The 22,547-nt window shown below is 39.5% G+C and overlaps 1 protein-coding gene across 1 annotated transcript in view; it reads left to right on the top strand.

The window, feature by feature from the left end:
- Positions 1-3,220: 3,220 nt before the first annotated feature.
- dar1 (dendritic arbor reduction 1) overlaps positions 3,221-22,547 on the top strand; it is a 31,483-nt gene continuing 12,156 nt past the window's right edge. Inside the window, exon 1 of the mRNA XM_036816068.3 lies at positions 3,221-4,041. Within this exon, the coding sequence (XP_036671963.3) occupies positions 3,979-4,041 (63 nt within the window). The 5' untranslated portion in view covers positions 3,221-3,978. The remainder of the gene's footprint in view (positions 4,042-22,547) is intronic.

Here is a 22,547-nt window from a genome sequence, read left to right on the forward strand (position 1 = left end):
ATCTAACCATCGAGTTAGATGGAATTCAAGGTGGCCCTGCCTCTGCCCCAATTCCGATCCATATTTCTATTCCCCCGGCTGGGATTTCAATTACCCTCGCATTATGCAAACAAATAAATTCGAGAGATAAGGTTAAGCCGAAGAAATTATGAAAATATTTCCCAGAAAATGCGCACACAAAACAAATTGCCGCGTAATCTCTGGGTCTTGAAGAAAAGCAACTTGAGGTTGACAATACACGGCCCGAATAAATCGGAATCATTTGGGAACTTGTCCTTCTTTATCGGCAAGTGCCGCCAAGTGGAATCAATCAAGCGGAGAGCCATTTCCTTGGAGACCTTCGGTTTGACTCGGTCGTGTTTCTCATTTTATTCCGATTCCGAAGCGTGACAATATTTTGGCCACAATTCAAACGAACTGATCTCGAGGGTCTTTGGTGGGTAATTAATCATGTCGAGCTGGCCGATAAGTTCTGCTCGGTCGAGTGCGGTGAATTTTTGGGGGGAGAGTCCTCCGATCCCCGATCCGGAGTTATAACAGGTAGTTTACCGAGTTCTACCCTTCGTCCACGATCTTTGTGTGAGGTAAGAGATGGAGCCGTGGCATCCATAAATCCAGGAGATATCGCTGGAGGAAAATCAATTACCTTGCCAGGATGTGCGCTTCCAATTTGAATATTTATGGTGAACTGTTCAGATCTCGACATAAAAGCGCCAAAATTGATACGTTACTGGATTTCAAGGGGTGAGTAAGAGGGGTTAAAAATATTGCAAGTAAATATAGCGTTCTGTGATGGATATCTTTAAAATTCAAAAATGGAAATAATTAAATTGAAAAAATAAATAATATGAGCCCTGAATAAAATGTCGAATAAATATACCAGTGATTACAAATTTAGGAATCATATTGTGCATATTATTCCCTCCCTATCATTTTATCAAAATGTTTCATACAAAGATACCCCTTATTTGTGACTTTTTCTTTGAACCTTCAGTTTTGTTGCTATCTTATAAGGCGTTGATGTAAAGTACAGTGTGTTTTTATTAGGACAAGCAATTTCAACCATATTTGCATAATTTTAAAATAAATAAATTTAGCACGCCATAAATATTGCAAAGCTCCTTTACCACAATATCGATATTTATATCCCCCCGAGCGTGCATATCTTCGCACTCAACCGCTTCGTTCTAGGCCAAAAGCGTTATAAATTGGCTGACATTTGTCAACCGGCGAACGGAGTCAAGTACGGACTTGGCAATGTGTCTTTGGCATATCTCACGGATGCCAAACGTAAGACAAGCAGCTCGAGAGCAAACAAAAGCGCGAAGACAAACAAATTCGAATGTATCTGCAGGTATCTGGGTATCTGAGTATCCGAGTATCTCGGCTTGTATCTCGAGACGTCTGCGGTGGCATTAATGGCAAATTTGCACGAAGTCAATAGCGAAAACAGGGGGAAACAGTCAATTATCAATAGCGTCGAGTATGGACGAATGTATCTGCAAGTGTATTCGCACAGATACACTGGCTAGATACTTTTGTATCTCATATATAGACGTCTATTGATGTTTTTGTTTTTCCACCTGCGTGTGGTGTTGTTTTTGTTTTCTACTTACTGCCACCGTGTACGCAAAAGTGTCTCGCTCTCTCTGTCTAACCGAATGCCCCGTCCCGCTCACTCGTTGTATCTTGTATCTCTCGCTCTTTTTGTCGACCGCCGATTGGCTGGCTCTTGAGTCTGCGCCGCTTTCCGGAGAGGCCACACCTCTAAAACCCCCTCCGAAAACCACGTTTGCGTGTTATTCCAGATACTTTTGGCCCCCCATTTTCCACCACCCGCCCGCGGAAAACATAAACTTGTGGCTCCCTAATGGCCAAAGGAAAATAAAAACCAGGGGGATGAGTCAAAATGAAAATGGCTTTTATGTGTGGCGTGCGTCGGGGTAATTTTATGATTCAGGGAATTACACGGCGAACTGACAGTCCTCCTTCTTCTTCTTCTGCCTTCCACCTGGAATATGTAGATACAGATACCTTTTAATTGTCGCTTTATTGATTTCCCCCAAAGAAAGCACATAAGCTGACTTAATTTATGCTTTAATTCTATTTAATTATGCTTTTTTACCATCTAAAACTGCATGAGGTCTATGAAAGATTCGCGTGTTATTCGGTGGGTTGTTATTTTGGTTAGGAACTATCTTAAATGTGTCAAAGCTAATGAACGGTGTAGTAAAGCGGTTTTCACGGTTCGGGGGAGGATTTTTCGAGGATTATGCTTGGCATGTTCTGTGATTTATTACCCTTCTGAAGCTACCAATTTTATACTCTGGGCTGTTAAATGTTTATCTGTCTATGAAATTTTAAGCTAGTGAGCACTTAAACCTGTGCAAACCTGGCATTTTGTCCTTAAAATGTATTTTATAATGACTATGTGGCTTAAAAATTAGGACAATCCCTTAAATATACAGTTCCTACAAATATAGACTTTTCCAAACGATATTGTTGGTTATTTATTTTTATAACATATGTACTTAGATACAAAGATTTTATTGATTAAATGCAAATTAAATTTTAAGACGGAAACGTAGTTTCGATTACAAAGTATTAAGTTGATATAGTAAAATGTATTTTTCATTTCAACTAAAATTTTTTACATGTACTTATTTTAGATTTCGTTTTTTAATTAATTACAATAATAATATTATCCTCAGTTTTGTTTAACTCAATGTTTTCAAAGATTGCTCTGAGCCTAACCATATTAATTTAAAGTAGTCTTAAAGATCTTTCCTGATTTATCTACAATTCTTACATGTTTCAATCCTTCCCAACTTTGTTTTTATTTTTAATACCCATAACCACCTCTAGTGCGGGTCAAATCTAAAATGGCGAATCCCAGACGGCTCATTCAATTAAAATCGATCGCAGCTCTTATACCTCCAATAAGATCAGCTGGCTGCAGTGGAACCCACCTGAGAGTCTGGTATAAGAGAACTGGAGATCACCTGGGTTATTGTTGTTCGAGAGTCGAGGAGAGCGAGAGAGATCCAGGTGAGCGGAACACCTGGTGAGCAGTGGAGTGCTGTATCCGAAAGATACGAAAGGTGAGTGAGAGCGGCGCAGAGCGGGCAGTGGAGGGTTAAGCGGCGGGGGTTAAGCGGCAGCTAGCTGACTGGCTTTCTGACTTTCGAGGCTCGTCTGCGCAAAACCCGCGCTCGTCCAATCAGTACGAACTCGGTTCCCGCCAGCGCAGTAACAACTTCGCCGACGAGCGCGCGAAACACCTTCATTTTCCTCTTAAGCAAAACAAATTAAAATCAGAAATCAAAGCCCACACAAGTGCCTTAAAACATAATCTATAGAATATTGCAACGAATTTACTGCCCATCAATATATATATACACCCTAGCGACAGGAACAAAAGATACAGTTACAGTAAAGATACAAGCCGAAGCTCATCGAATGCGGAAGTGAGCGAAAGCCGGCGGCTTTTTTTAATAATTTTTGCAATTAACGCAAAGGATAAAAAATACACAAGTGCGCAAACAAAGGAAACAAAAGAGTGAGAGAAAGTGATCGAGTGCCTTCATTTGCATATCCTTGCAAATTGAATTAATTTAATAACAAAAAAGCAATTGAATAATAAGAAAACGTGCCGCAATGTCTGTTGTTCGCAGTGCCATGTCAAGCAGAAGTATTCAATAATAATCCCCGAAACCGAAAAACCCGATTCCGATCCCAAATCCCAAATCCAAGTCCGAAAATTGATTAATCACTGTGCCTTGAACTGATCGTCGTGACTCGTGAGTCAGAGCAGCGCCATTTAATTGTCCGCAAATAAAAGTACGGAGCCCAGTTGCAAATTGTCGGGTTAAATATTGGTAGAATATCGGTAGAATCGGTGGAATCCCCTCTCCCCCGCCAGGCATTACCCCTGGCCCCTCCACTCGAGTGAAGCTTCATGCGAAAAACGCCGCTTAAATGCATACGGATATCATAATTGGTGATCAATTTGCCGCCAACAATAACTACTGGGTGATGCAGGTGAGTTTTGAGCGATGGAAAAAGTGGGGAGTTTTAAAAATAGCTTTAAGATGGAAATGGAAAACCAGAGATAGTTTTTCAAATTGGTAATTCTTTGCTATTAGGATTTCCATAATATTTTTTATCCCTTTCAAGCTTAATTGGGAAAAGCTTAAGAATGAAAAATTTAAAGAATTGTATTAAACGTAATAATATATTGTGTTGTAAATTAGAGTCCCTCGAAACTAAAATTCCTTTCAACCTATATAACCAAGTGACAAAGTATAACCCTTTTAGATATAATTAACAACCAAATATTCATTGAAGAACTAATTAAATGATCACCTATGTAGTTCTTGTAAGATCTGGAATATTCTGAAGATTTATTTGGTCAAACTTATACCAAAATAATATCTAGATTTAAAACAAAATCGATTCAATTAAATAGCAAAAGAGTAAATAAAATAAAAAAGTTTTTAACCTGCAATATTAATTAGTTTAGAAGAATGAATGCATCCCAAAGCTTTCTAATACCCAAATGTTAGCCAATTAATTTAAGATCCCTTGTTCCTTGTCAAATAAAATTCAAACGAAATCATCGTAAACCATTACGACCCATAATTATAACAAAATGTGCTAATTAAGCCGCTTTTATTGCAAATTAATTTTAGCCAAATTTGACAAACAATAAGACAAGAGGCACAAAACAAATACAAATGCCCACAAATCACATGAAAAACACCTTAAGCCCAACAACTTCCGCTTATCAAAATGCAAATCTTGAACAGACCAGATTTTTGTCGAATTCTGACTGCGAGTACGAGTATAAATAAAACGCACGCGGCAATCGAAAATTACAATAAAACCGAAAACAAATTAGCTCGATTATCGATTGAGATGAGGACTTGAGCTGCGGAATTTGTGTGTTTTTCGAGTGTGTACTCAAAGAGATTAGCACCTTGGATCTTCTCAGGTGTTCCTTGGGTTCCTTCTTTTTCTCCTTTTTTTTTGTTTGTCAAAAGCGATAATCGATTTGTAAATCTCGTTATCACCTGCACGAACTCTCGGCTCTTTAAGCCTTTTCCAAACACACGGTCGGTTAACTCTTTTGAACTCGTCCACACTTTTCACGCGCTCCTTTCCTCGGGGAAACTGTTGCGATCCGATCCCAAGCGATCCTCACTCCTCCTTTCGATGCATCCATGTTTGCAGCCTGTGTTTCTGTTTTCCCGGTTTGTTTGCCTCAATTGTTTGACTCGCGCTTACTTGCGAAGCTCTGGGTAAATATTTGCCCACAACACTTTGCCAATGTGCCAAGTGTCCCCTCTCCACGGATCCCAACCAGCTGACTGACGAATGTCTTTCGCCATGGTTCCTATAGAGGAATATATATGGCTATAGCCCGATCATGGACAGTATTGGTTACTATGAGAACATAAGTACATATGGCCAGGGTGCGTATGAGTAATACTGTTTTCTGGGGAAGTGTTTATCCTGTTTATTAATACCCCGCTGGGTGTCAATTAATGTTTTAGTGTAGTGGAACCGATCGAAGGGAAAGGAGTGTTCTTGGTAGTTTTAACCTTGATGGGCGGAGTTTTTATATAACCAGTGAGATATCATAAATAAGATTTAATGTACAGGTAAGTATCTCATTTCAACCCTGTATTATAATGCAATATTTACAATTACATTTTTTTTAATGATTTATCTTAAACTGAAATCATTTTATTGTCGCTAACTAGTTATAGAAACTCAAACAACATTAATTAAACTAAGGTAATAAATAAAAGCATTTTTTTATGTTAGCTTCTATTTATTTTTAATGCACGAGTATAATATCATTGTTCATGATCCTGAAGGACTCTTATTATCTTACCCTATACCATTCTTTAGTAACTGTATTTTTTCTACACTTTCCCAATTTTCCCCCTTTTATCATCTTAACTATACAATTTACACCCTGAAGACTACCAGTATTACGCCCATTGATAAGTTCTATTTTGCCCGGGGAAGTCTAGCCTTACTCAACAAAGCTTTGGGTTAAGTGCCTCTTGCTGGCACTCTTCAGAGCACTTCCTTCCCCTAGGAAAAGATAAGGAACTGCTCAGAAAACTAAAGGCATATGAAGAAACCCGAGACATTGGCGATTCCGGGGAAAAAATGAGAGTCGTAAAAGAGCTGGGTGTTCGACAAGTGTTGTTGCTTGTTCCGCCTGTCACCATCAATGGCTGCACTAATTAGGCATGTGTTGTCAAATATTTACAGACAGTCGCAAAAGTACAAAGCGCTGTTGCCCCTTGAAAGCCCCTCGAAAGCCCCTCTATTTCCTCCAGATAGTGTGAAGTTTGGGATGAGGGGGCGGACTTCTTCCGTTTTTTCCACTGATTTAGCAGATATGGCAAGATATGGTAAGGTATTTCCCACGACTCAGGGCGATTATGACGAAATACTTTCGTATTTTATGGCTCAGAACGAAATTAGTTTACGATCGCTTACAGAGAATTAGCGGGCAATGAGTATCTAAGTATCGGGGTATCCAAGTATCCGATACATTCAGTGAATAATGGGACTAATCAAGCACGTAGGCATGCGGTTATAGCCCCGACTTTTGCAGCTCTGATTAATGGCCCTGAACCATTGTGCTTCAATCGTAAATAATTAAATATAGATAAAAATCAGATAACTCACAAGTTGGGCGGTTCGTGGAGAGGGGGGGTTTGGGACTACTGTCAGCACGGGGCCAAGATTTATGCAAATTATTTTAGTGGTCTAAACGAAACCTGCAATCGCCCCAGTGATTTGTCAATAAAATGTATTTTCTAATGTACGAAAATAATCGCATATGAGTTTATGGCCAATCTGAATCAATAGAAAATATTTGCATTTGCGAATCGGGGTCTGACAAAGGCGGCCGCCTTCAAAGAATTGGAATCGGTGCTGAAATTTAACAAGAATTACGGCCCCGTACAATTACTCCGCTGTCTGCTCATCTGAGCCATAAAAAATCGTGGCAAATTAGATAGAAAACGGCCAAATAATGACCCGATAAGATAATGATGTCCCTAGTGGACTGACTTTCCATTTCGAAATGAGTTCAAGATTGGATCGAACCCCCAAACAAAACACCGATTGCCAATTACACACCGCCTTAGACAATGGCAGTTAAATAATAACTGGAGTAAGCCATGAAAACAGTTGGCCAAAATCTCATTAAGGCCCAGTGGGAGATCGCCCATCAATCGATCGATCGATCGATTCCTATGCAAATCCCGACTGTAATTTCGGTTTCCTTCATCACAATGCCAAGTTTTTCGATTTTAGTTTCTAGTCTTTGCCATATTTCGATTTTGCCAATTCATGCAAATGAAAACGAAACCCGGCACACAAATGCGCCAAAAATGGCACAAAAAATATCATTTATTTGCAGCCAGTTTTGATTGATTCGCCGCCTGGCCAAGTTGGAGGTCAATCGGGCCACCAGAATCAATCACTCACAAGCCACTGAGTTTGTACAGAACTTTGTGGTCTTGAAGATTGGCAATGATTGGGAAAACACCTATCTTGATTTGCAATCAATAGATAAAAGAAAATACATAGATGCCTAAGTACGTTAATAAAATTTATTTAATTTTAAATAATCCCTTAACTATAAATAGGATTACATATTTGTATGCTACATATTTTAAATATATTAGTATCAAAAGCACCTCCTTTAAGCCCTTTTTTATTTAACTTTCCTTAATTAAGCTATATAAAGCCATGTCCGAAACCATAAATGGGACTATCCATCAATCTTGGTTTGATATTTCTTAAAAGCTTTTCAATAGAATCCTCACCAGTGATTTAACCCAATTCGAACCTTTCTTCCCTCTTGTTTTATATACCCCAATTTTATGGCACGTGAGTGAGCAAACCCTTTTGGCATTTTTTCAAGTCATCAAAAAGTATCACCTTAAATTTTTGATAGATTGCCGGGCCTTAGGCGCAAAACAAAAAAACATGTTTGGGCTCAGCGAATTATTGCGGAAACTAGTTGTCCAAAAAATATAAAAAAAGGCTTTTTATGCTCACAGAGGTGCTAAAACCCCCGCAACATTGAAGCGCAATTCGTCTCGACTTTGATGGGATCAAAAACTGAGCGGATGACAGCGAATGGAATGAAATAAATTTTATTTAAGGCCCCGATGCCGCATTAAGATCAATTATTTGATTATGAAACAAAATCTGCGTGAAATCTTCAAATAGTTGACCCAAGCCGATGTCAAATGGCGAAGCTGTAAATTTCAATCTCTGTCTCGAACTCATTTCAACAACGAGGTGAGAAAAAAAACACATTTGATCGGGGTGCCATGATAAAGCCATCATCGGATGGTCGTCTCCATCGCTCGATCAGCTCGATCGGTCGTAAAGCCCCAACAAAGGTTCAAACAAACCTGCCCGACTTGAAACCAAATTGCAAATTTAAATTGAAACCGAAATCGAAATGGAAATGGAAATGGCAGCACATTTCGTAAGGTACTATTATATATAATCCGTGGACCGATGGGAGATATCCGCAGCTGAACATGCGCCTAAAGTCACTTCAATTCACATTATTTGCTTACTTAACTTTTATCACCCGCTCGAGATTTCTATGATCGATCGATCGCTAATTGCCAGAGTACAGAAGGTACACGAAATGGGTATAAGTCGAGAAGAGGCGCCAGGTACGAGTGGCCAGCATTGAGATCTCTTCTGGGCAATTGACCCACTAATAGGGCCTGTCAATAAACGCTTTTTGGCCATTGAACTTTAAGTTCTAGCCCCCTTTGAATTTCCTGAAAAAAAAGAACACAAATTAATTGCCCGCAAATCCTGTATTCGACCGATCAGCATTTATTCAACAGTTTTAATTTCAAATTTTTATTGATTCCACACAATCTACATGTTGCGCATGCCAGTTCTCTATGGGTTAAGAGCCCCTCGATATGGCTGAGCGCTTTTCCAGCTCTGATCGGAAATTGGTTTTGTAGGCCCTGGGTTTCTGGGCACTTCCTGTGCGTTTATTTGTAGTATTTTATTCATAGCTTCACTGGCCACCCCAATATAGCCGAATATTATGATTGCCCAGCGTGAAATTGTGAGAATATATCCCAAACGACGCGTCATCGACATCAATTAATGCTTTATTATGCATTCCTGTTTGTCCTTCGTAAGGGATAGCCAAGGATATTCAATATCCCGGTGATATGCAATAGCTGTGCGAATGGTTTTATGCAAATGAGCGAGCGGGGGTGGAAAATTAATATGTGCCTTATGAGGAAACTTTACTAGGAGACTCCAGGGAAGTGCTAAAATGTGGTGGAAAATTGTCGTTTTTCGGTGTCCTTATGGGTATAATATTTTTGGAAAAATACCTTTTGGGATGAGTTAAGAAATGGGTTATAAAAAAAGGAAGTTGGCTGCTTCTATGAAGAGAAAATCTCCTTAATCTCTTTAATCTAAAAAATTTATTAAAATTAGCTATTTTAAGTTAGGGAAAAGTCAGAAAATTTAAGTCTTCGGTTGGTTATACCACTATTTCCCTTTACAAACTTAAAAATAAATATTTAAATTTTATTGTAGTAAGTAATAAAGTTGAAAAACAATAAATATTCTAGGAGGGTTTTTCCCATCAACAAATTCAAAGCTAGGTCGCATATAGACTCAATTAAATCCGCTTACGAACAGTGATCGCCAGAACCCACTAAACCAAATCGCTCTCAATAGCAAAATGGCGCGCTAGACGGGAACAGTAAATAGCGACAACAATAACCATATCAATATCAGTCAGTTTCGAGTGACTTGTCATTAGAATAAATAAACTTATATATAGGCAAAGGCAAATAAGAGCCGCGTTTAAAAGGCAGCCAATAATGAAAATAGATACACACACTGGCGGACAGCACAATCGATGGCTAATAGTCAACAACATCAGTCAGTCAGCCAGGCAGATATGTAAAGTAAAATAAGCTACAAAATAAAATAGTCAAGAGCCGGGGCAAAAAAAACTGTCGCAAATTGCGGTCATTCGTCATGCGCACATGAGCAGAACGACGGCGGCAGCAGCAGCAGCAACAACACGGCAGCAACATAGCCGGCACGGCAGCAACACCAACGACACGGCAGCAACTGTATGGCAAAACGCTGGCAAATGGCGTCGTTCCAGTGGAGGGGGTGGGCGGACTGTGAGGGGGGCTGGGCGTCCAACCACCCAGGGGGGTGGGGCCAAGGCGGTACGGGCAGTACGGTCGGTGGGAGTGCGACAGAGATGGACTTCGGCAGCAACGTTTAGCGGCTTTTGTTTCTCCTATTAACTCGGTCTCAGCGAAAAAATAAAAATTCATTTCGTTTTTATTTATTCACTCCACACTCATAAATATGAGCATGTTTCAATGTTTAGTGGGCAGAGGTGTAGGGGGAAGTTCTTCTAGGGGGGTGAGTTGATAAGGAATAACACAAAATATATAAAAAGATTTTTAGAATGAAAAATAAAATGCATTTTAAAATTAAGGAAACTCTAGGAATGAGTCTTGTTTATAACAACATAATTTTTAAACAGAAATATCTAACTAAAATACTCGTTTAGTATGATAAAAGGCTGTAGTTAGTTGCAAAGATCTTAATATCTCAATTCTTCGTTAGAAATATTCAGCACTCAAATGTAATATTAAAAAATGTAACCATAACATTGGGTATCTTTAAAAATATAGTTTATTGATTTCTTAAAACATATTAACCCCCTTTCCACCACCTCTGACCTTACTCTCTAAGCTTTTGCTGCTGTTTTTCTCGCCATTTGATTTTGTTGTTTTGTTTCTAGCTATGAAATGGGTTTTGATTTGCTGCGCTTGCTATTGCTCTGCCGACTTTTGGTTGGACGCTTCCAGCGGGTGTGAAAGGGGGTTGGGGGTGAGTGGGAGGGGTGGGTGGCAGTCAGGGGCTGAGTGGCAAAGGGGGGCTGTCTCAACATGGCGACGTTGACTTTTGCTGCTTAATGGTGCTTAACAGCCGTCGAGCGGAGCGGACTGAAAAGCTGAGCAACTGAGCGAATGCGTGACACTGCGCATGTACCGCTCAACGGGAAGTATATACAATGGGTGTATATAGTGGCTATATAAGCAATGGCTATCTGAGTTTGTATCAGTGTGTATCTAGGAAGACAAATGCACTGAAACCGTTAGAACGAGAACGGAAAATGTCGATTTATAGGGTCGCCATTTTGGCCAAGCGATAAAACTCAGGGTCTTAAATGAAAGAAAATAGATTAAATAGGGTTTAAATAAAATCCATAAAATACCAGATTCTTTTGAAATCGATTTATAGCACAACTAGCCTTTATGTAAAGGAATACAAATCTACATTTTAAAAGACAATAGAAGCTAAAGTATTTTAATTTTGTAGGTGAATTTTAAGCCATTGAATTTTAATGAAATACCTTTTATTATTCTTAACAAAGTTAAATAGTTAAATATATATTTTAAATGCTTGCGATAGATCTTCTTCTCTGATTGGTAATAATATTTTGAATGCTGAATCTTTTATCATTCAGCATTTCATGCATATTTCCAAGTCACAAATTTTTCCTGCATAGCTTTTTTATAGACCCCAGTACCATAACCATTCCCACATCCAATTCATTCAGCAATTTGTCTACTATTAGTCTCTCTTCCCGAATCCAAAAAAAACCTAACTCGAAAACAACTTCAGTCTACAACTCCAGCGCAGTATCTCTTCCCACCTTTCCCTCCCAGACGAAAATATTGGTCTATTGTTTGGTCTTCGACCGTTGTTATGATGGCTATTAACGCTATTATTATGAAAATTTTCAGCATCATTGATTTTTGTTACCGATTTTCTAATTTAACCAAATTATTGTTTATTCCCTCGTCGTCTGGCTCAGTCCGTTGATTTATTTCATTTTGCCTCTTGGACTTTTATCTATTTTGGGAGTTTTGTTTCAACTTTTGGTCCAAGACTCACCCACCTGTCTACCCCTCCAACGCTCCTCTGCCCAAAAACTTCTGCCGGCCATGTCCATTTGGGATTCGAGTTTTCTGTTAACTGGTTGCGTAAATATCGCTTGGCCTCAATGAAATGCCTACACACACTCACAGCCCGATAAACAGACTCATAGATACGAAGACTTTTTCCTCAATGAAATGCCGAAAATTAGCATAATCTGCGCCAGCCTTTCTCGCTGGGCTTACACTGGTTTACAAAGCACGAGTTTTCTGTCGTTTTAATTTTTAAATATATGGGTTTTTTATGAGTCTTTAATTTTTACAAGTCTAAGTAAACGCATTTGATGTTAAAAACTATGACTTACAAGCCCAAAATTAAATATTTTAGAATTTAGCTTAAAATTCCAAGTTATGATCATTTTGTAAGACACATATAAAAAAAATTTCCAATTTCAGTAAAAAGTTAATGTAATGACTTGAAATCTTTAAACATTTTTGATAAGTAAAAAACAAAACATACTTCTTACAGAGGCAAAAAAAATCACAAGGAATTCCTTAAAAATGTAGATGATATTTCTGTTCAACTAAAAAGTAAAAGTATCGGAATGATACTTCCCTGTAGTACAGTGCTCTCTGAAAGGCGGCACACGCAGAGGGAAAATAAAAGCGAAACCTGTTCGCGTTTTAAACGAAAATCTTGTCGGACATGATGTTCCCCTCGGGTGGAGTGAATACGAATACGAATACGAATACGAAAGATTGGATGTTGGATGGTTTTGGGGATGAGGGGTTCTCCATGGGCTGCTGCGGTTATTTGTTTGTTGGTGTCAAAGCTGTCACATATTTTATGCGACTCAGTCAGGGGCGGGGGACCGCGGCGGTTCAAGGGGTCAGAGAGCCCCACACGCATCCAGGTGCCCCCCCTGGATAGGCCCCCCCTCTCCACACCTTTGGCAAACCCCTACCAAAATCACTGCACATGCATTTTAATTTCCCAGTTGTGGGTAATTGCCTGGCCCGTCCCCTTGGGCCATCATGCCGCATTTGTCTCAGGCGAGAGAGCTATGATTTCTTACCAACCGATTCTGCGAGTCGTGATTGCATTTGGCAGTTGCCGGGGGAACGGGGCCACAATGTCCAGGCCAGACATATGTTAGCCTTATAATTTATGCCCCTGTATTCTGTACTCTGTATTCCGTACGAATTTCGTTTATTAATTGTGCAAGCCGATCGTCAAAATATTTGCGCCCCCCGGCTATCCTTACTTAGGTTTATTTGTTTTTAAAACACCACAACCGATTCCCTCTCCCGCCCCCGGCAATTTATTTAATTACATAGAACGCGGATTGCCCAAGGTTGCCGATAATTTATATGTCACAGTTAAATTAAATGCATTTAACACGGGAATTAAGCAAATAAACAGCAGACTCGACTCGAATAATTGGGAAGCGAATTTCTTGTTTTGTTTATATACCTCCGCTGCTTAATTAAACTCATTTGGGTGGATCGTTAAAATAAATCAAATTGGAGGCGGGATGCTGTAAGGGGTAATAAGTGAAATTAGCTAAATGAGCCATAAACAAAGCGCAGTTAGTACGGAGTGCAAATTATAAATCGCTGGCGAAAATGAAAGTGAATTCCGGGAGATGAGAAGGGGAGATTGGAGGCTAATAGCCACTAAAATAAGGTGTTTTTAATTCTATTAAATATATTTAAATTTATATTTTATTTCTATAGACTAACTACTGCTTGAATACATTTTCCCACTCCTCAAACCTTGTCATATTTCCACTCAACCGCACTCAGTTACTAAACGCTCTATCTTGCCTAATTAAATGTCGCAAAATAAATGCTTAATTGGACAGATAGACTGCTGAATGAGCAACCGATATGGCCGATATATATGTTTTTTTGGATGGGGGGCAGCCAAACCGATCCAAACAGAAGTCGAGAAATGTTAAACAGTTGATGTCTGCTGGCATTTTAACTTGCCACACAATCTGCATATGCGACTGCCAATGCGGCTGATATTTGAACGGCAGTCGTACGATATGTGCCAAAAGATTTTGACAGGCCAACTATCAACTCATATCGTTAATGTGGCAAACTTCTCCCTGCTGCAAAACCTAATTGAAATGTCGATAAGGCAAACGTTTTGACAGCCTGACAGCTGCCTAGAAATACGGTCAAATAGCCGAAAAGACAGAAAAGACCGAAAAGAGCCGAAAAAGCCCCACTGGAAATGTCACTTCGAAGAAGTTACTGCCTGGCCCACATTGCGTATACGCGGCGTTGACTCATTGTCTTCTAAGCACTCGCATATGCCGCAATTTGACCCAGTTTCGCGTACAATAAGAACCCATGAGTCACGGCAACTCCAGTTTTGGATGTCCCAGCTGCCTGGGCTCCTTTGAGGCATTTGCGAAATTTATGCGCACAATATGCGAAATTTATTGTAATGACAATCGCTTAGTGCATAATTCGCTGCCCGCCCCCTTTTGCCAGTACTTTTATTTCATTTTTTACGATTTTTTATTTTGAGCAGGAAGCGGGCAATCATTGTGGCTTGTTTTGCTGTTTGTCGTTCGGCTTTTGGGCTTTATTTTTTGGATGCAGCTGCTCCAATTGACGCCCACCTGCAAAATAAGCGAGCAGAGGGGCTAAATCTGACGTCAAAGTGGGCTGAGATGTGCATAAATCAGAGTGAGAATTAAGTGTCCAAGGCAGTAACATAACAAATAAAAATCATTTTCAGGTTTCTTTGAACAACTGCTTTTTGAAATAAAATTTTGTTGAAAGTGTGAAGTTTCTGAATATGCTCAAAAAAAGGGTTAAGGAAAAAGACTAACTTTATTAAACTAAAATGCAACACTAAGCTCAACAAAATATTTTTAGAGACTTTTAAAAGGTACAAGTTCTTCTACTCTTAAATTACACAAAATTCTATTAACACCTTATTTTCATTTCTAAAATTCAGGTCGAAAAATATTTTTTGGCTTACATTTTATGTAATGCATTTTATATTCTTCTTATTATTGCATTTTTTTACCCATTTTCGTTAACTAAATATTTGTTTACAAAAGCCAAGATCAAGCTTCATATCTGAAATCCTTCATTACGCAGGTGTCAGCCTCGGGTTTTCAGACTTGGCCTCTCATTTTCCCTGAACAATGTGCATCATTAACGCAAAATGCCCGTTGCTGCCGCATTGTGACTGCCTTTTTGCAACTCGTTAACAAAAGCGCAAATATTTTAAGCTTACATTTCGTTTTGTTTCCTTTTTTTGGGTTTTGTTATTTTTACAAATATTCGGCGGGTCTTAATGAAGTGCGATTCAGATTCGCAGGCGGGTGCAGGAGGTCGGCAAATGTGTAAATGTGTATTAAGTTTATTTTTGTGGTCTCGCCAAATGAGGAAGTTGAAATGTTTTTAGCAAGTGAAATACCCCCTGAAAACCGAAAGCCCCGCGAATTCCCCTCGCAAATCATCTGGGACTCACGTGCGACTGACTTTTGTGGGCTGGTCTTTTGACCATTTTTGGGCAAACTCTTTTTTATTTTTTGGGTCTTGCATTGATTAACGCATTTCTTTGGCTGTCCGGCATTGTTTTTTTTATGCCGTGGTTCCCATTGTTGTTGCTTCTGTGTGCTGTTTTCTGTTTTTCTGGTGGAGCTGCCGTTTTGGCAAGTGATTTATGCCGCCGTTGGGGAACTGCAACTGACACATTGCGGAGACACATTTGTAGCTAATAAGTTTAGTGGCATAATGAATGGCATTTGAAAAGGTCCATTGAATGGCCAATTGAGAATATACAGAGTGTATATGGCTGGGGGATTGCAACATGTGGCAGCTTTTCAAATGAATCACGCCAATAAGATCTGGGTCAGCAGAAGTTGGCATATTTGGTGGGAGATTGAGAAATGGGAAATTTAATCGGTCTGCAGAGAAATCTACTTGTTCAAACAGGATCTAGAATTTTTTTATATATTTTAGATTTTTCAGGAATATTATTTATTAAGCAATTTTTATGTAAAATTCAGAATTTTTATCTAGACTGGTTTCATATACATACAAGAGACATGAAAATTATTAAAGCAATAAAAGCGCGAGCTTAAATTAGTTAACTTCTGCATTTTAATAACCAAGATCGTTGTAAAATTCATATTAAGTCCCTATAAAAATTATCCAATCAAAAGTTTAATTTACCTGTGCCTTTAATTACTAAGTGATTCTCTTTATTACTCCTAATAAAGCTAAAAGCCATAAGCTCCATCGGCACTTTATTGTGCATTTATGTATAAAGCTTTTTTATAATTGATTTTATTTTTGATTATACGTGTTTTATGATTTTAAAACTCTAATTGATTTGCTTATAAGTTTTTGTTACTGCAAATTAATTTTTAAAGTATATATTTAGGTAGCATAAGAATGTTTGGGAGTTTATTGTTGGACTTTATTATGTTTTTCAATTGTAAAATATTTAAAAAATAGTCAGAAAAACGTGATAAATAAGGCTAATAGTATTTTTCCATTTCGATTATTTGTAATTTTTCCCTCTTTTACCCTCGTTTCGCACTAAACACTTAAAGCGCGGAAAAAACACACAATGTCGGACTTTGCGAGTTAATTTTTTAAAGACGCGCACGCGTCGTCGGCCGCACACGCCAATGCCAACGGAACACCTTCGCAAAAGGTGTTAAAATGCCGGCTCTAAAGGGCAGAATGCCAGCCAAAGGACAAGGGGTGCCAGGGGTTAAGGTGGTTAATAACCCGAACGCTAATGAAAGAGACACTGACGGCGAATGACGTCAAAGTTGAAGAGCAGAGCTGAGCTGAGGGTGTTAATGCTGGAAACGAACTCTCCAGAGGGTTAAGGTCTCGGATCCTTAAAACGATATATGGGGGCGAGCTGAGCTAAATTTATGATGATGATCTCAAATTTGATCGCAGCTGATGAATGAGCCTGAGTTATTTCTTATTTGCAGCTGCCCCTATTAAAGATGACCAGCAACATTTGATTTTTTTAATGGACTTTTGAGAAATCGAAAATGGAGAGGGGGCAGGGGCAACAGAGCTCAAGATAAACGCTTCATGCTTTTCTTTTAACACCTTTTCGAGAGATTTGTGCTGTACTGCGATGTTTACCCCGCCACTTAGCGCCTCTTTTACGATTAGAAAAAAATCGAAGAAAATAAGGTGGTGTGGGGCGGCGAGGGGTGGACCTCATTTAATTATGTAAACGACACGAGCGTGGCTGGAGTAGAAGATACGAGACCCATTTATGTCAAATTGACACCTTGTGTGTCCCCCAGCAGTTTCTCCAGGCCTCTTTTACACAGCGAAAAATTCTAATCTTTTTTCTATTAAAATTGTTCTCAGTGGTGTCATATATGGGCTCAAAATATTAATATTAATGTTTATTTTGAACTTATATACCCTAATTTTTTTACTTTTAAATAATAATTAACATGAAAAACCTATTATTTTTTTGTTAAATGGTTACTCAAACGAATAGAAATATAATTGATTTTTTCTGTGTACCCATAGAGTTTCCAAAACTCCTCTTCGTCTTTTCCTCTTCCGCTCTTTCGTTTTCCCCAGCCTAATAGACTTTAAATATTTATGAGCCCGTCTTGCGCTCTTTTACCTAATTGATGAGTTCGCCTCAGATAAAGGTGTTAAAGTCGGTTCGGCCTTCGGTGGACTGAACAGATATTTCCCTATATATGAAGTCGGAAGACTGTGGACCGTCTTGCAGTTGGCTGTTTGCTTTCGCAGGTGCCAAAGCAAAGCGAAGGAGACGCGTCCAGCTGTGCCGACAAATTGTGGCTGGCGACAAGCAAATAAACAGAATCAAACCCCGCAGAGTCCCCCCTTCCGCGATTTGCTCGCGTGTAAATGATTCTCGCCGGGGAATGTCCATGTAAAGAGTTCCGAGTTTCCAAAGAGGCGGTGTGGCAAGGCACAGGTAACTCTTGGTAACATGTAGTAGCAGGTAGCGCTTGGCTTGTCAATACCTACACGCCTGCCTGCGGACCGAGAGCCCATGTGGCATATGCCACGGGCGGGGAGCCTAGACTGTAGGAGGGGGAGTACACTCAGCCAATTTTTGAAATTAATTCGAGGCACTAGGTTTTCTTATAAGAATTCGTATACTCAAAAAATAAATAGGTACATGAATATTACTCTTCTTGGTCAAAATACTTATTAAATTGAATATCCACTGTGTTGCAATAAAATTAAGTTATTTATTCACTTTTGACTAGCTATCCACTATACATTTATTTGAAGTTTAAGAAATGCAAAAATTAATTCCCTCTTTTATTCAGTACCTGCTTAAACAAAATTAAATATAAATAATGTATTGCATTGCCCATTTAACAATAGCAAGGAAAAATCAATAAAGTGTTCATTATGAATTAAATTTAAAGAGTAAGAATACATCATCAATTGCTGAACCAAATAACTTTTTCTTTTTTTTTTTATTACAACGAAAATACTGAAATTGTTTGAAAAAGCCCTTCTTGCTTACTTCCTTTTTGCGTGTAAGTTTCTCTACAAAATTAACTTAAATTTGTGGGTCCACATCCCACAGGGCATTTTCCATTCGACATTCGATGCAAATCAATAGAGCGGCCAGCGGAAAGCCTCCTCTGAGCAAATGCAAAGTGGACACAAAATGCAATTCCCAGAAATTGACTGCAAATCGCGCGGAGGAGACACACAGGCCTCAAGTCCCCTGGTGACATTTAAGTTGGCCAAAAAAGAAAAGAGGGAAAACCAGGGAGTTGGCCGTTTCGCAAATAAGAAAACGAAACGAAACGATGCAAAACGCATGTCGAGCATGGGCTGCACTTGTCGCAGGCCTCCGAGGAAAAGAGCGATCCAACTACTGTTCCAAATTTGATTTGCCATGCTGATTTGGCCGGCGGAAAATGCGGAAAAACATAGTTGGCATAGTTTTCCCCCTCCATCACTCTCTCTTCCTCTCTCTGTCTCCTACTCGTTGGCCAAGATTTATGTGCGGTTGGTCCAATAAAATAATTGCCAGCGATTTTTTATGCAAATCGCTTTTCGCTCCTTGGCTGAGTCACGGCCAAAACAAACCGTCTATATGCATATATGCTGGACTAAACTATTTTTACGATCTTCTGGGCCCGACTTGGGGGTTTAATAGTCCAGCGTTTAGTTTTTATGGCGCCCGGGGCTTGGGGTTAATTCGCTGGCGATGGCGGGACTTATCGGCGATCCGTGGTCTTTGAAGAGGGTCAGCCCAGGGATTTGACAATGGTTTCAACGCGGCAACGAAAGACTCTGGCAACGAACCTGCTCTCGCCCGCCCGCCAAACGAAAGACTCAGGCAGCGAACTTGTTCTGGCCCACAGCGTTCGCTCGGCCGTTTGAATGTGTCAAGTCTATTGCTTCCTGCCTTAATGGAAACTTTCACTGGCGCGCGATAATAAACATTAGCCGTCGTTTCATTAAACAAATTTCAGGAAATATAATTTTTTATATCCATACATATCTCTCCTTTTTTTTTTGCACTCAATTGAAGTTTGGCCCTGGGGCGCGATTGGCAATTGGATTCGCGAACAATACGCCATCGATTATTTAATGATTATGTGGTGCTATAGCATTTCTACCATTGCTTTCTTGCCTTTCTTTCTGGCTTTTTGTCTTGGCCTAGCAATTACTTTTGGCCGGCTTTGAAGGCCGCTTCTGCTTATCCCCCCGATGAATCTGACTTGGCTCAGAGCAGCCTTTTGTTGGCCTTATCACAAAAGCCCGGCTTTCATTGTTTCAATTTTGCACTGGGTGTGTGTGGGGGGAATTACTCGCACAGTTGATGAACTGATATTCGGCACGTGCCGTTAATGAAGTCGGGCAATCGCTTTAGAAAGCCCACCAACTTGTAAAGACTATGATATTTTGGATGTTTTTCGGGAATTACAGCACCAATTAGATCGCTATCTGCGGGACCTTTTGTGTGGGCATCATCTCTTGACTTTTTATAACCCCATTCTGGCCGAACCATTTAGGCATTTTATTTATCGCTTCCCGCAGTTCAAATGCCTTTGTTATTGATATGATTTGGACCCATTTCTTACGATTTTTATGGAGCGACATTTATGAGCGACTTTATGCGCAGCTGTCGCAGCCACCAAGATCGAACGCAAAATGGCCAATTTTATGGCTCAATATCGAGGGGGGCTAAGAAAATGCCTCGCATTAACAGATCTAAAAATATCCAAATAAACAGTTGGCAATTTGACATCTTTTTTATATAGTTATTTTGGCATATTGATGGTCGTTAATAGATAGAGTTAAATTGAAAAGAAATGTCAGGCGGTTGAATGGTGAACGGGGTTTGCGGTGGACAACGTTGGCTCTTTAAAATGCAAAGCGGCTGCCGAAGTTGGTAAAAGACACAAAAAAAAGAGCAGCAACAGAAACAGAAATAATAAAAGTAACAACGAATATAATGGAACATAAAATTTATTAATTTTTTGGGCTTTATTTTTTTGGAGGGATATTTGTCTGCTTCCCCGTTTGTTTCCATTTCTCACAACAAGTGCCAAATTTGGTCTGAGTTCGAGGTTCTTGACCACGAACACGCACGTGCGACTGGTTTTCGTGTATTTGTGCGTATCCGACTGCCAGCGGATTATTTTGCATATTTTGTTCGATTTTAAATGAAGTCACGTTGCACTCGTAAAGCCGATATTTATGTTTGTCATTATTTTTTATGCTTTCTGCTTGTTTTTCATATAAATATTACCTTTTTGTGTCTTGTTTTGGGGCTCCCCTAACATGTGTTGGTACAGCAATGTCTTGTTTTCCGCAGCGGTGGCGTTAACAACTTTATTTGTGCACTTAACGCTCTTGGCCATTAAGAGCCAAGCAACTCCTCACGTTTCGGCTGCCATTCACCTGAGAAATGCCAAAGCAGCAACCTCGCTTGCAGTTGAAGTTGCAGTTGCAGTTGCACTTGCACCAGCACTGTTGCAGGTTGCTGGGTGCTGCATCTGCGGCAGAAGCCGCCACCAGTCATCGCCATCGCCTGTCAGTCCACATAAAAGTCAGAGATGGCTGTGAAAAATCACCAAAACGAATCGCTAAACAGCCGCAAAAATGCACTCGAAACGGGGCATGCCGAATTCGAGTCGCGGAATATGAGAAAATCCACTCAAATCATCTGGGGAAAACGAAGCCTTTGTTTGCCTTTTGCCACTGCCGACAGGTGGAATTGCAGGGAAAGTGGAACGAGGGGTGTAGCTTTTATGATACATTATCGTAAATAATTTCACAGAAAATTGGGTTTAATTAGCCAAGTTTTTAAAAGAATTTGTAAGCTTTTTAAATGTTTCTGTTACTGCTTAACTTAATATTCATTAAGGGGAGCTCTTCAACTCATAAACAATTCTAAATTTTACTATTGACAATATCACACCTTAAATATTTTCACAAATCATAATTATGGGCACCTCCATAACTAAAAATATTTTCCTAAACAAGCAAGTGACACCTCTACAATTAAAATGGTTGAAACTTTCCTCTCTTTTAGCCATTAAATCACAAGTTCCTATTCAAGCAAATGACACCTCTCAAAAAGTAATTGTAAAAGCAATTGACCCTTTCAATGAACACAATTTCTCGTAGTGAATAAATCATGCTCGCAATGAATATGAATCACATAACTGCTGCAGCTGCAGCAAACCCAAAACTAGACACTAAACCCAATTCATCAACACTCCAAATGGGTCAAATCAATAAACAATAACACAATATATCCAAAGACTTCAGCACAAATGGGCAAATAATTCCCAGACGAAAGCGGGACATATATACACATAATACATACTGTCCAACTTGAACTCCCTTCTCCAGTACAATTTATGCAAATTTTTATACGTACATAATGCCCATTTATTGACGCTGCCGTCAGAAGCGATTATTGACAACGGCATTTTAATGTTAAACAAAAAAAAAACATCATCAATAAATAAAAATACTTTGGCGTACCAGTCAGTCAGTGTAAAAAAAAGTTGAAATTATAAGTACCTGAGCATAATTTCACCGCGGCCAGAAGAAGTGTCCAAAAGAACCAAAAGTTCATAATTGAAATTCATGTTTGTGGTTCTGTTGGCTGTCACACAATTACCGTTTGGCTGGTGGTGGTGGTGCCCCAAAGTCCAATCGAACCCACTTAAAGATTCCGCCAGGCTTCCGAAGACGACGCTCCACGCATTCTTATGAGGTCATTTGCGTGGGGAGCCCACTAAATGCGCCCTAGCTGCCCAACTAACTAACCCACTCCATGAAAAGCCCCACTCAGAACGTTTGCCAAGTGGAAAACTCGGTTCGTGGAAAACCGCAAAGGAAAATGGCAGCTCCAGACATTACTCATACAACCCGCAATGAAACACAAAAATCTATTAAAATTATCACACGCCATGTTGACCTCAGCGGCGAACAAACATTACTCAAAAACCCAAAAAAAAAAAAATACAGAAATAGTACCGTGTGGGTCTGGCAAAAATC

This window comes from Drosophila suzukii, chromosome 3 (assembly GCF_043229965.1).
Source record: "Drosophila suzukii chromosome 3, CBGP_Dsuzu_IsoJpt1.0, whole genome shotgun sequence".
NCBI classification, from domain to species: Eukaryota; Metazoa; Arthropoda; class Insecta; order Diptera; family Drosophilidae; genus Drosophila; species Drosophila suzukii.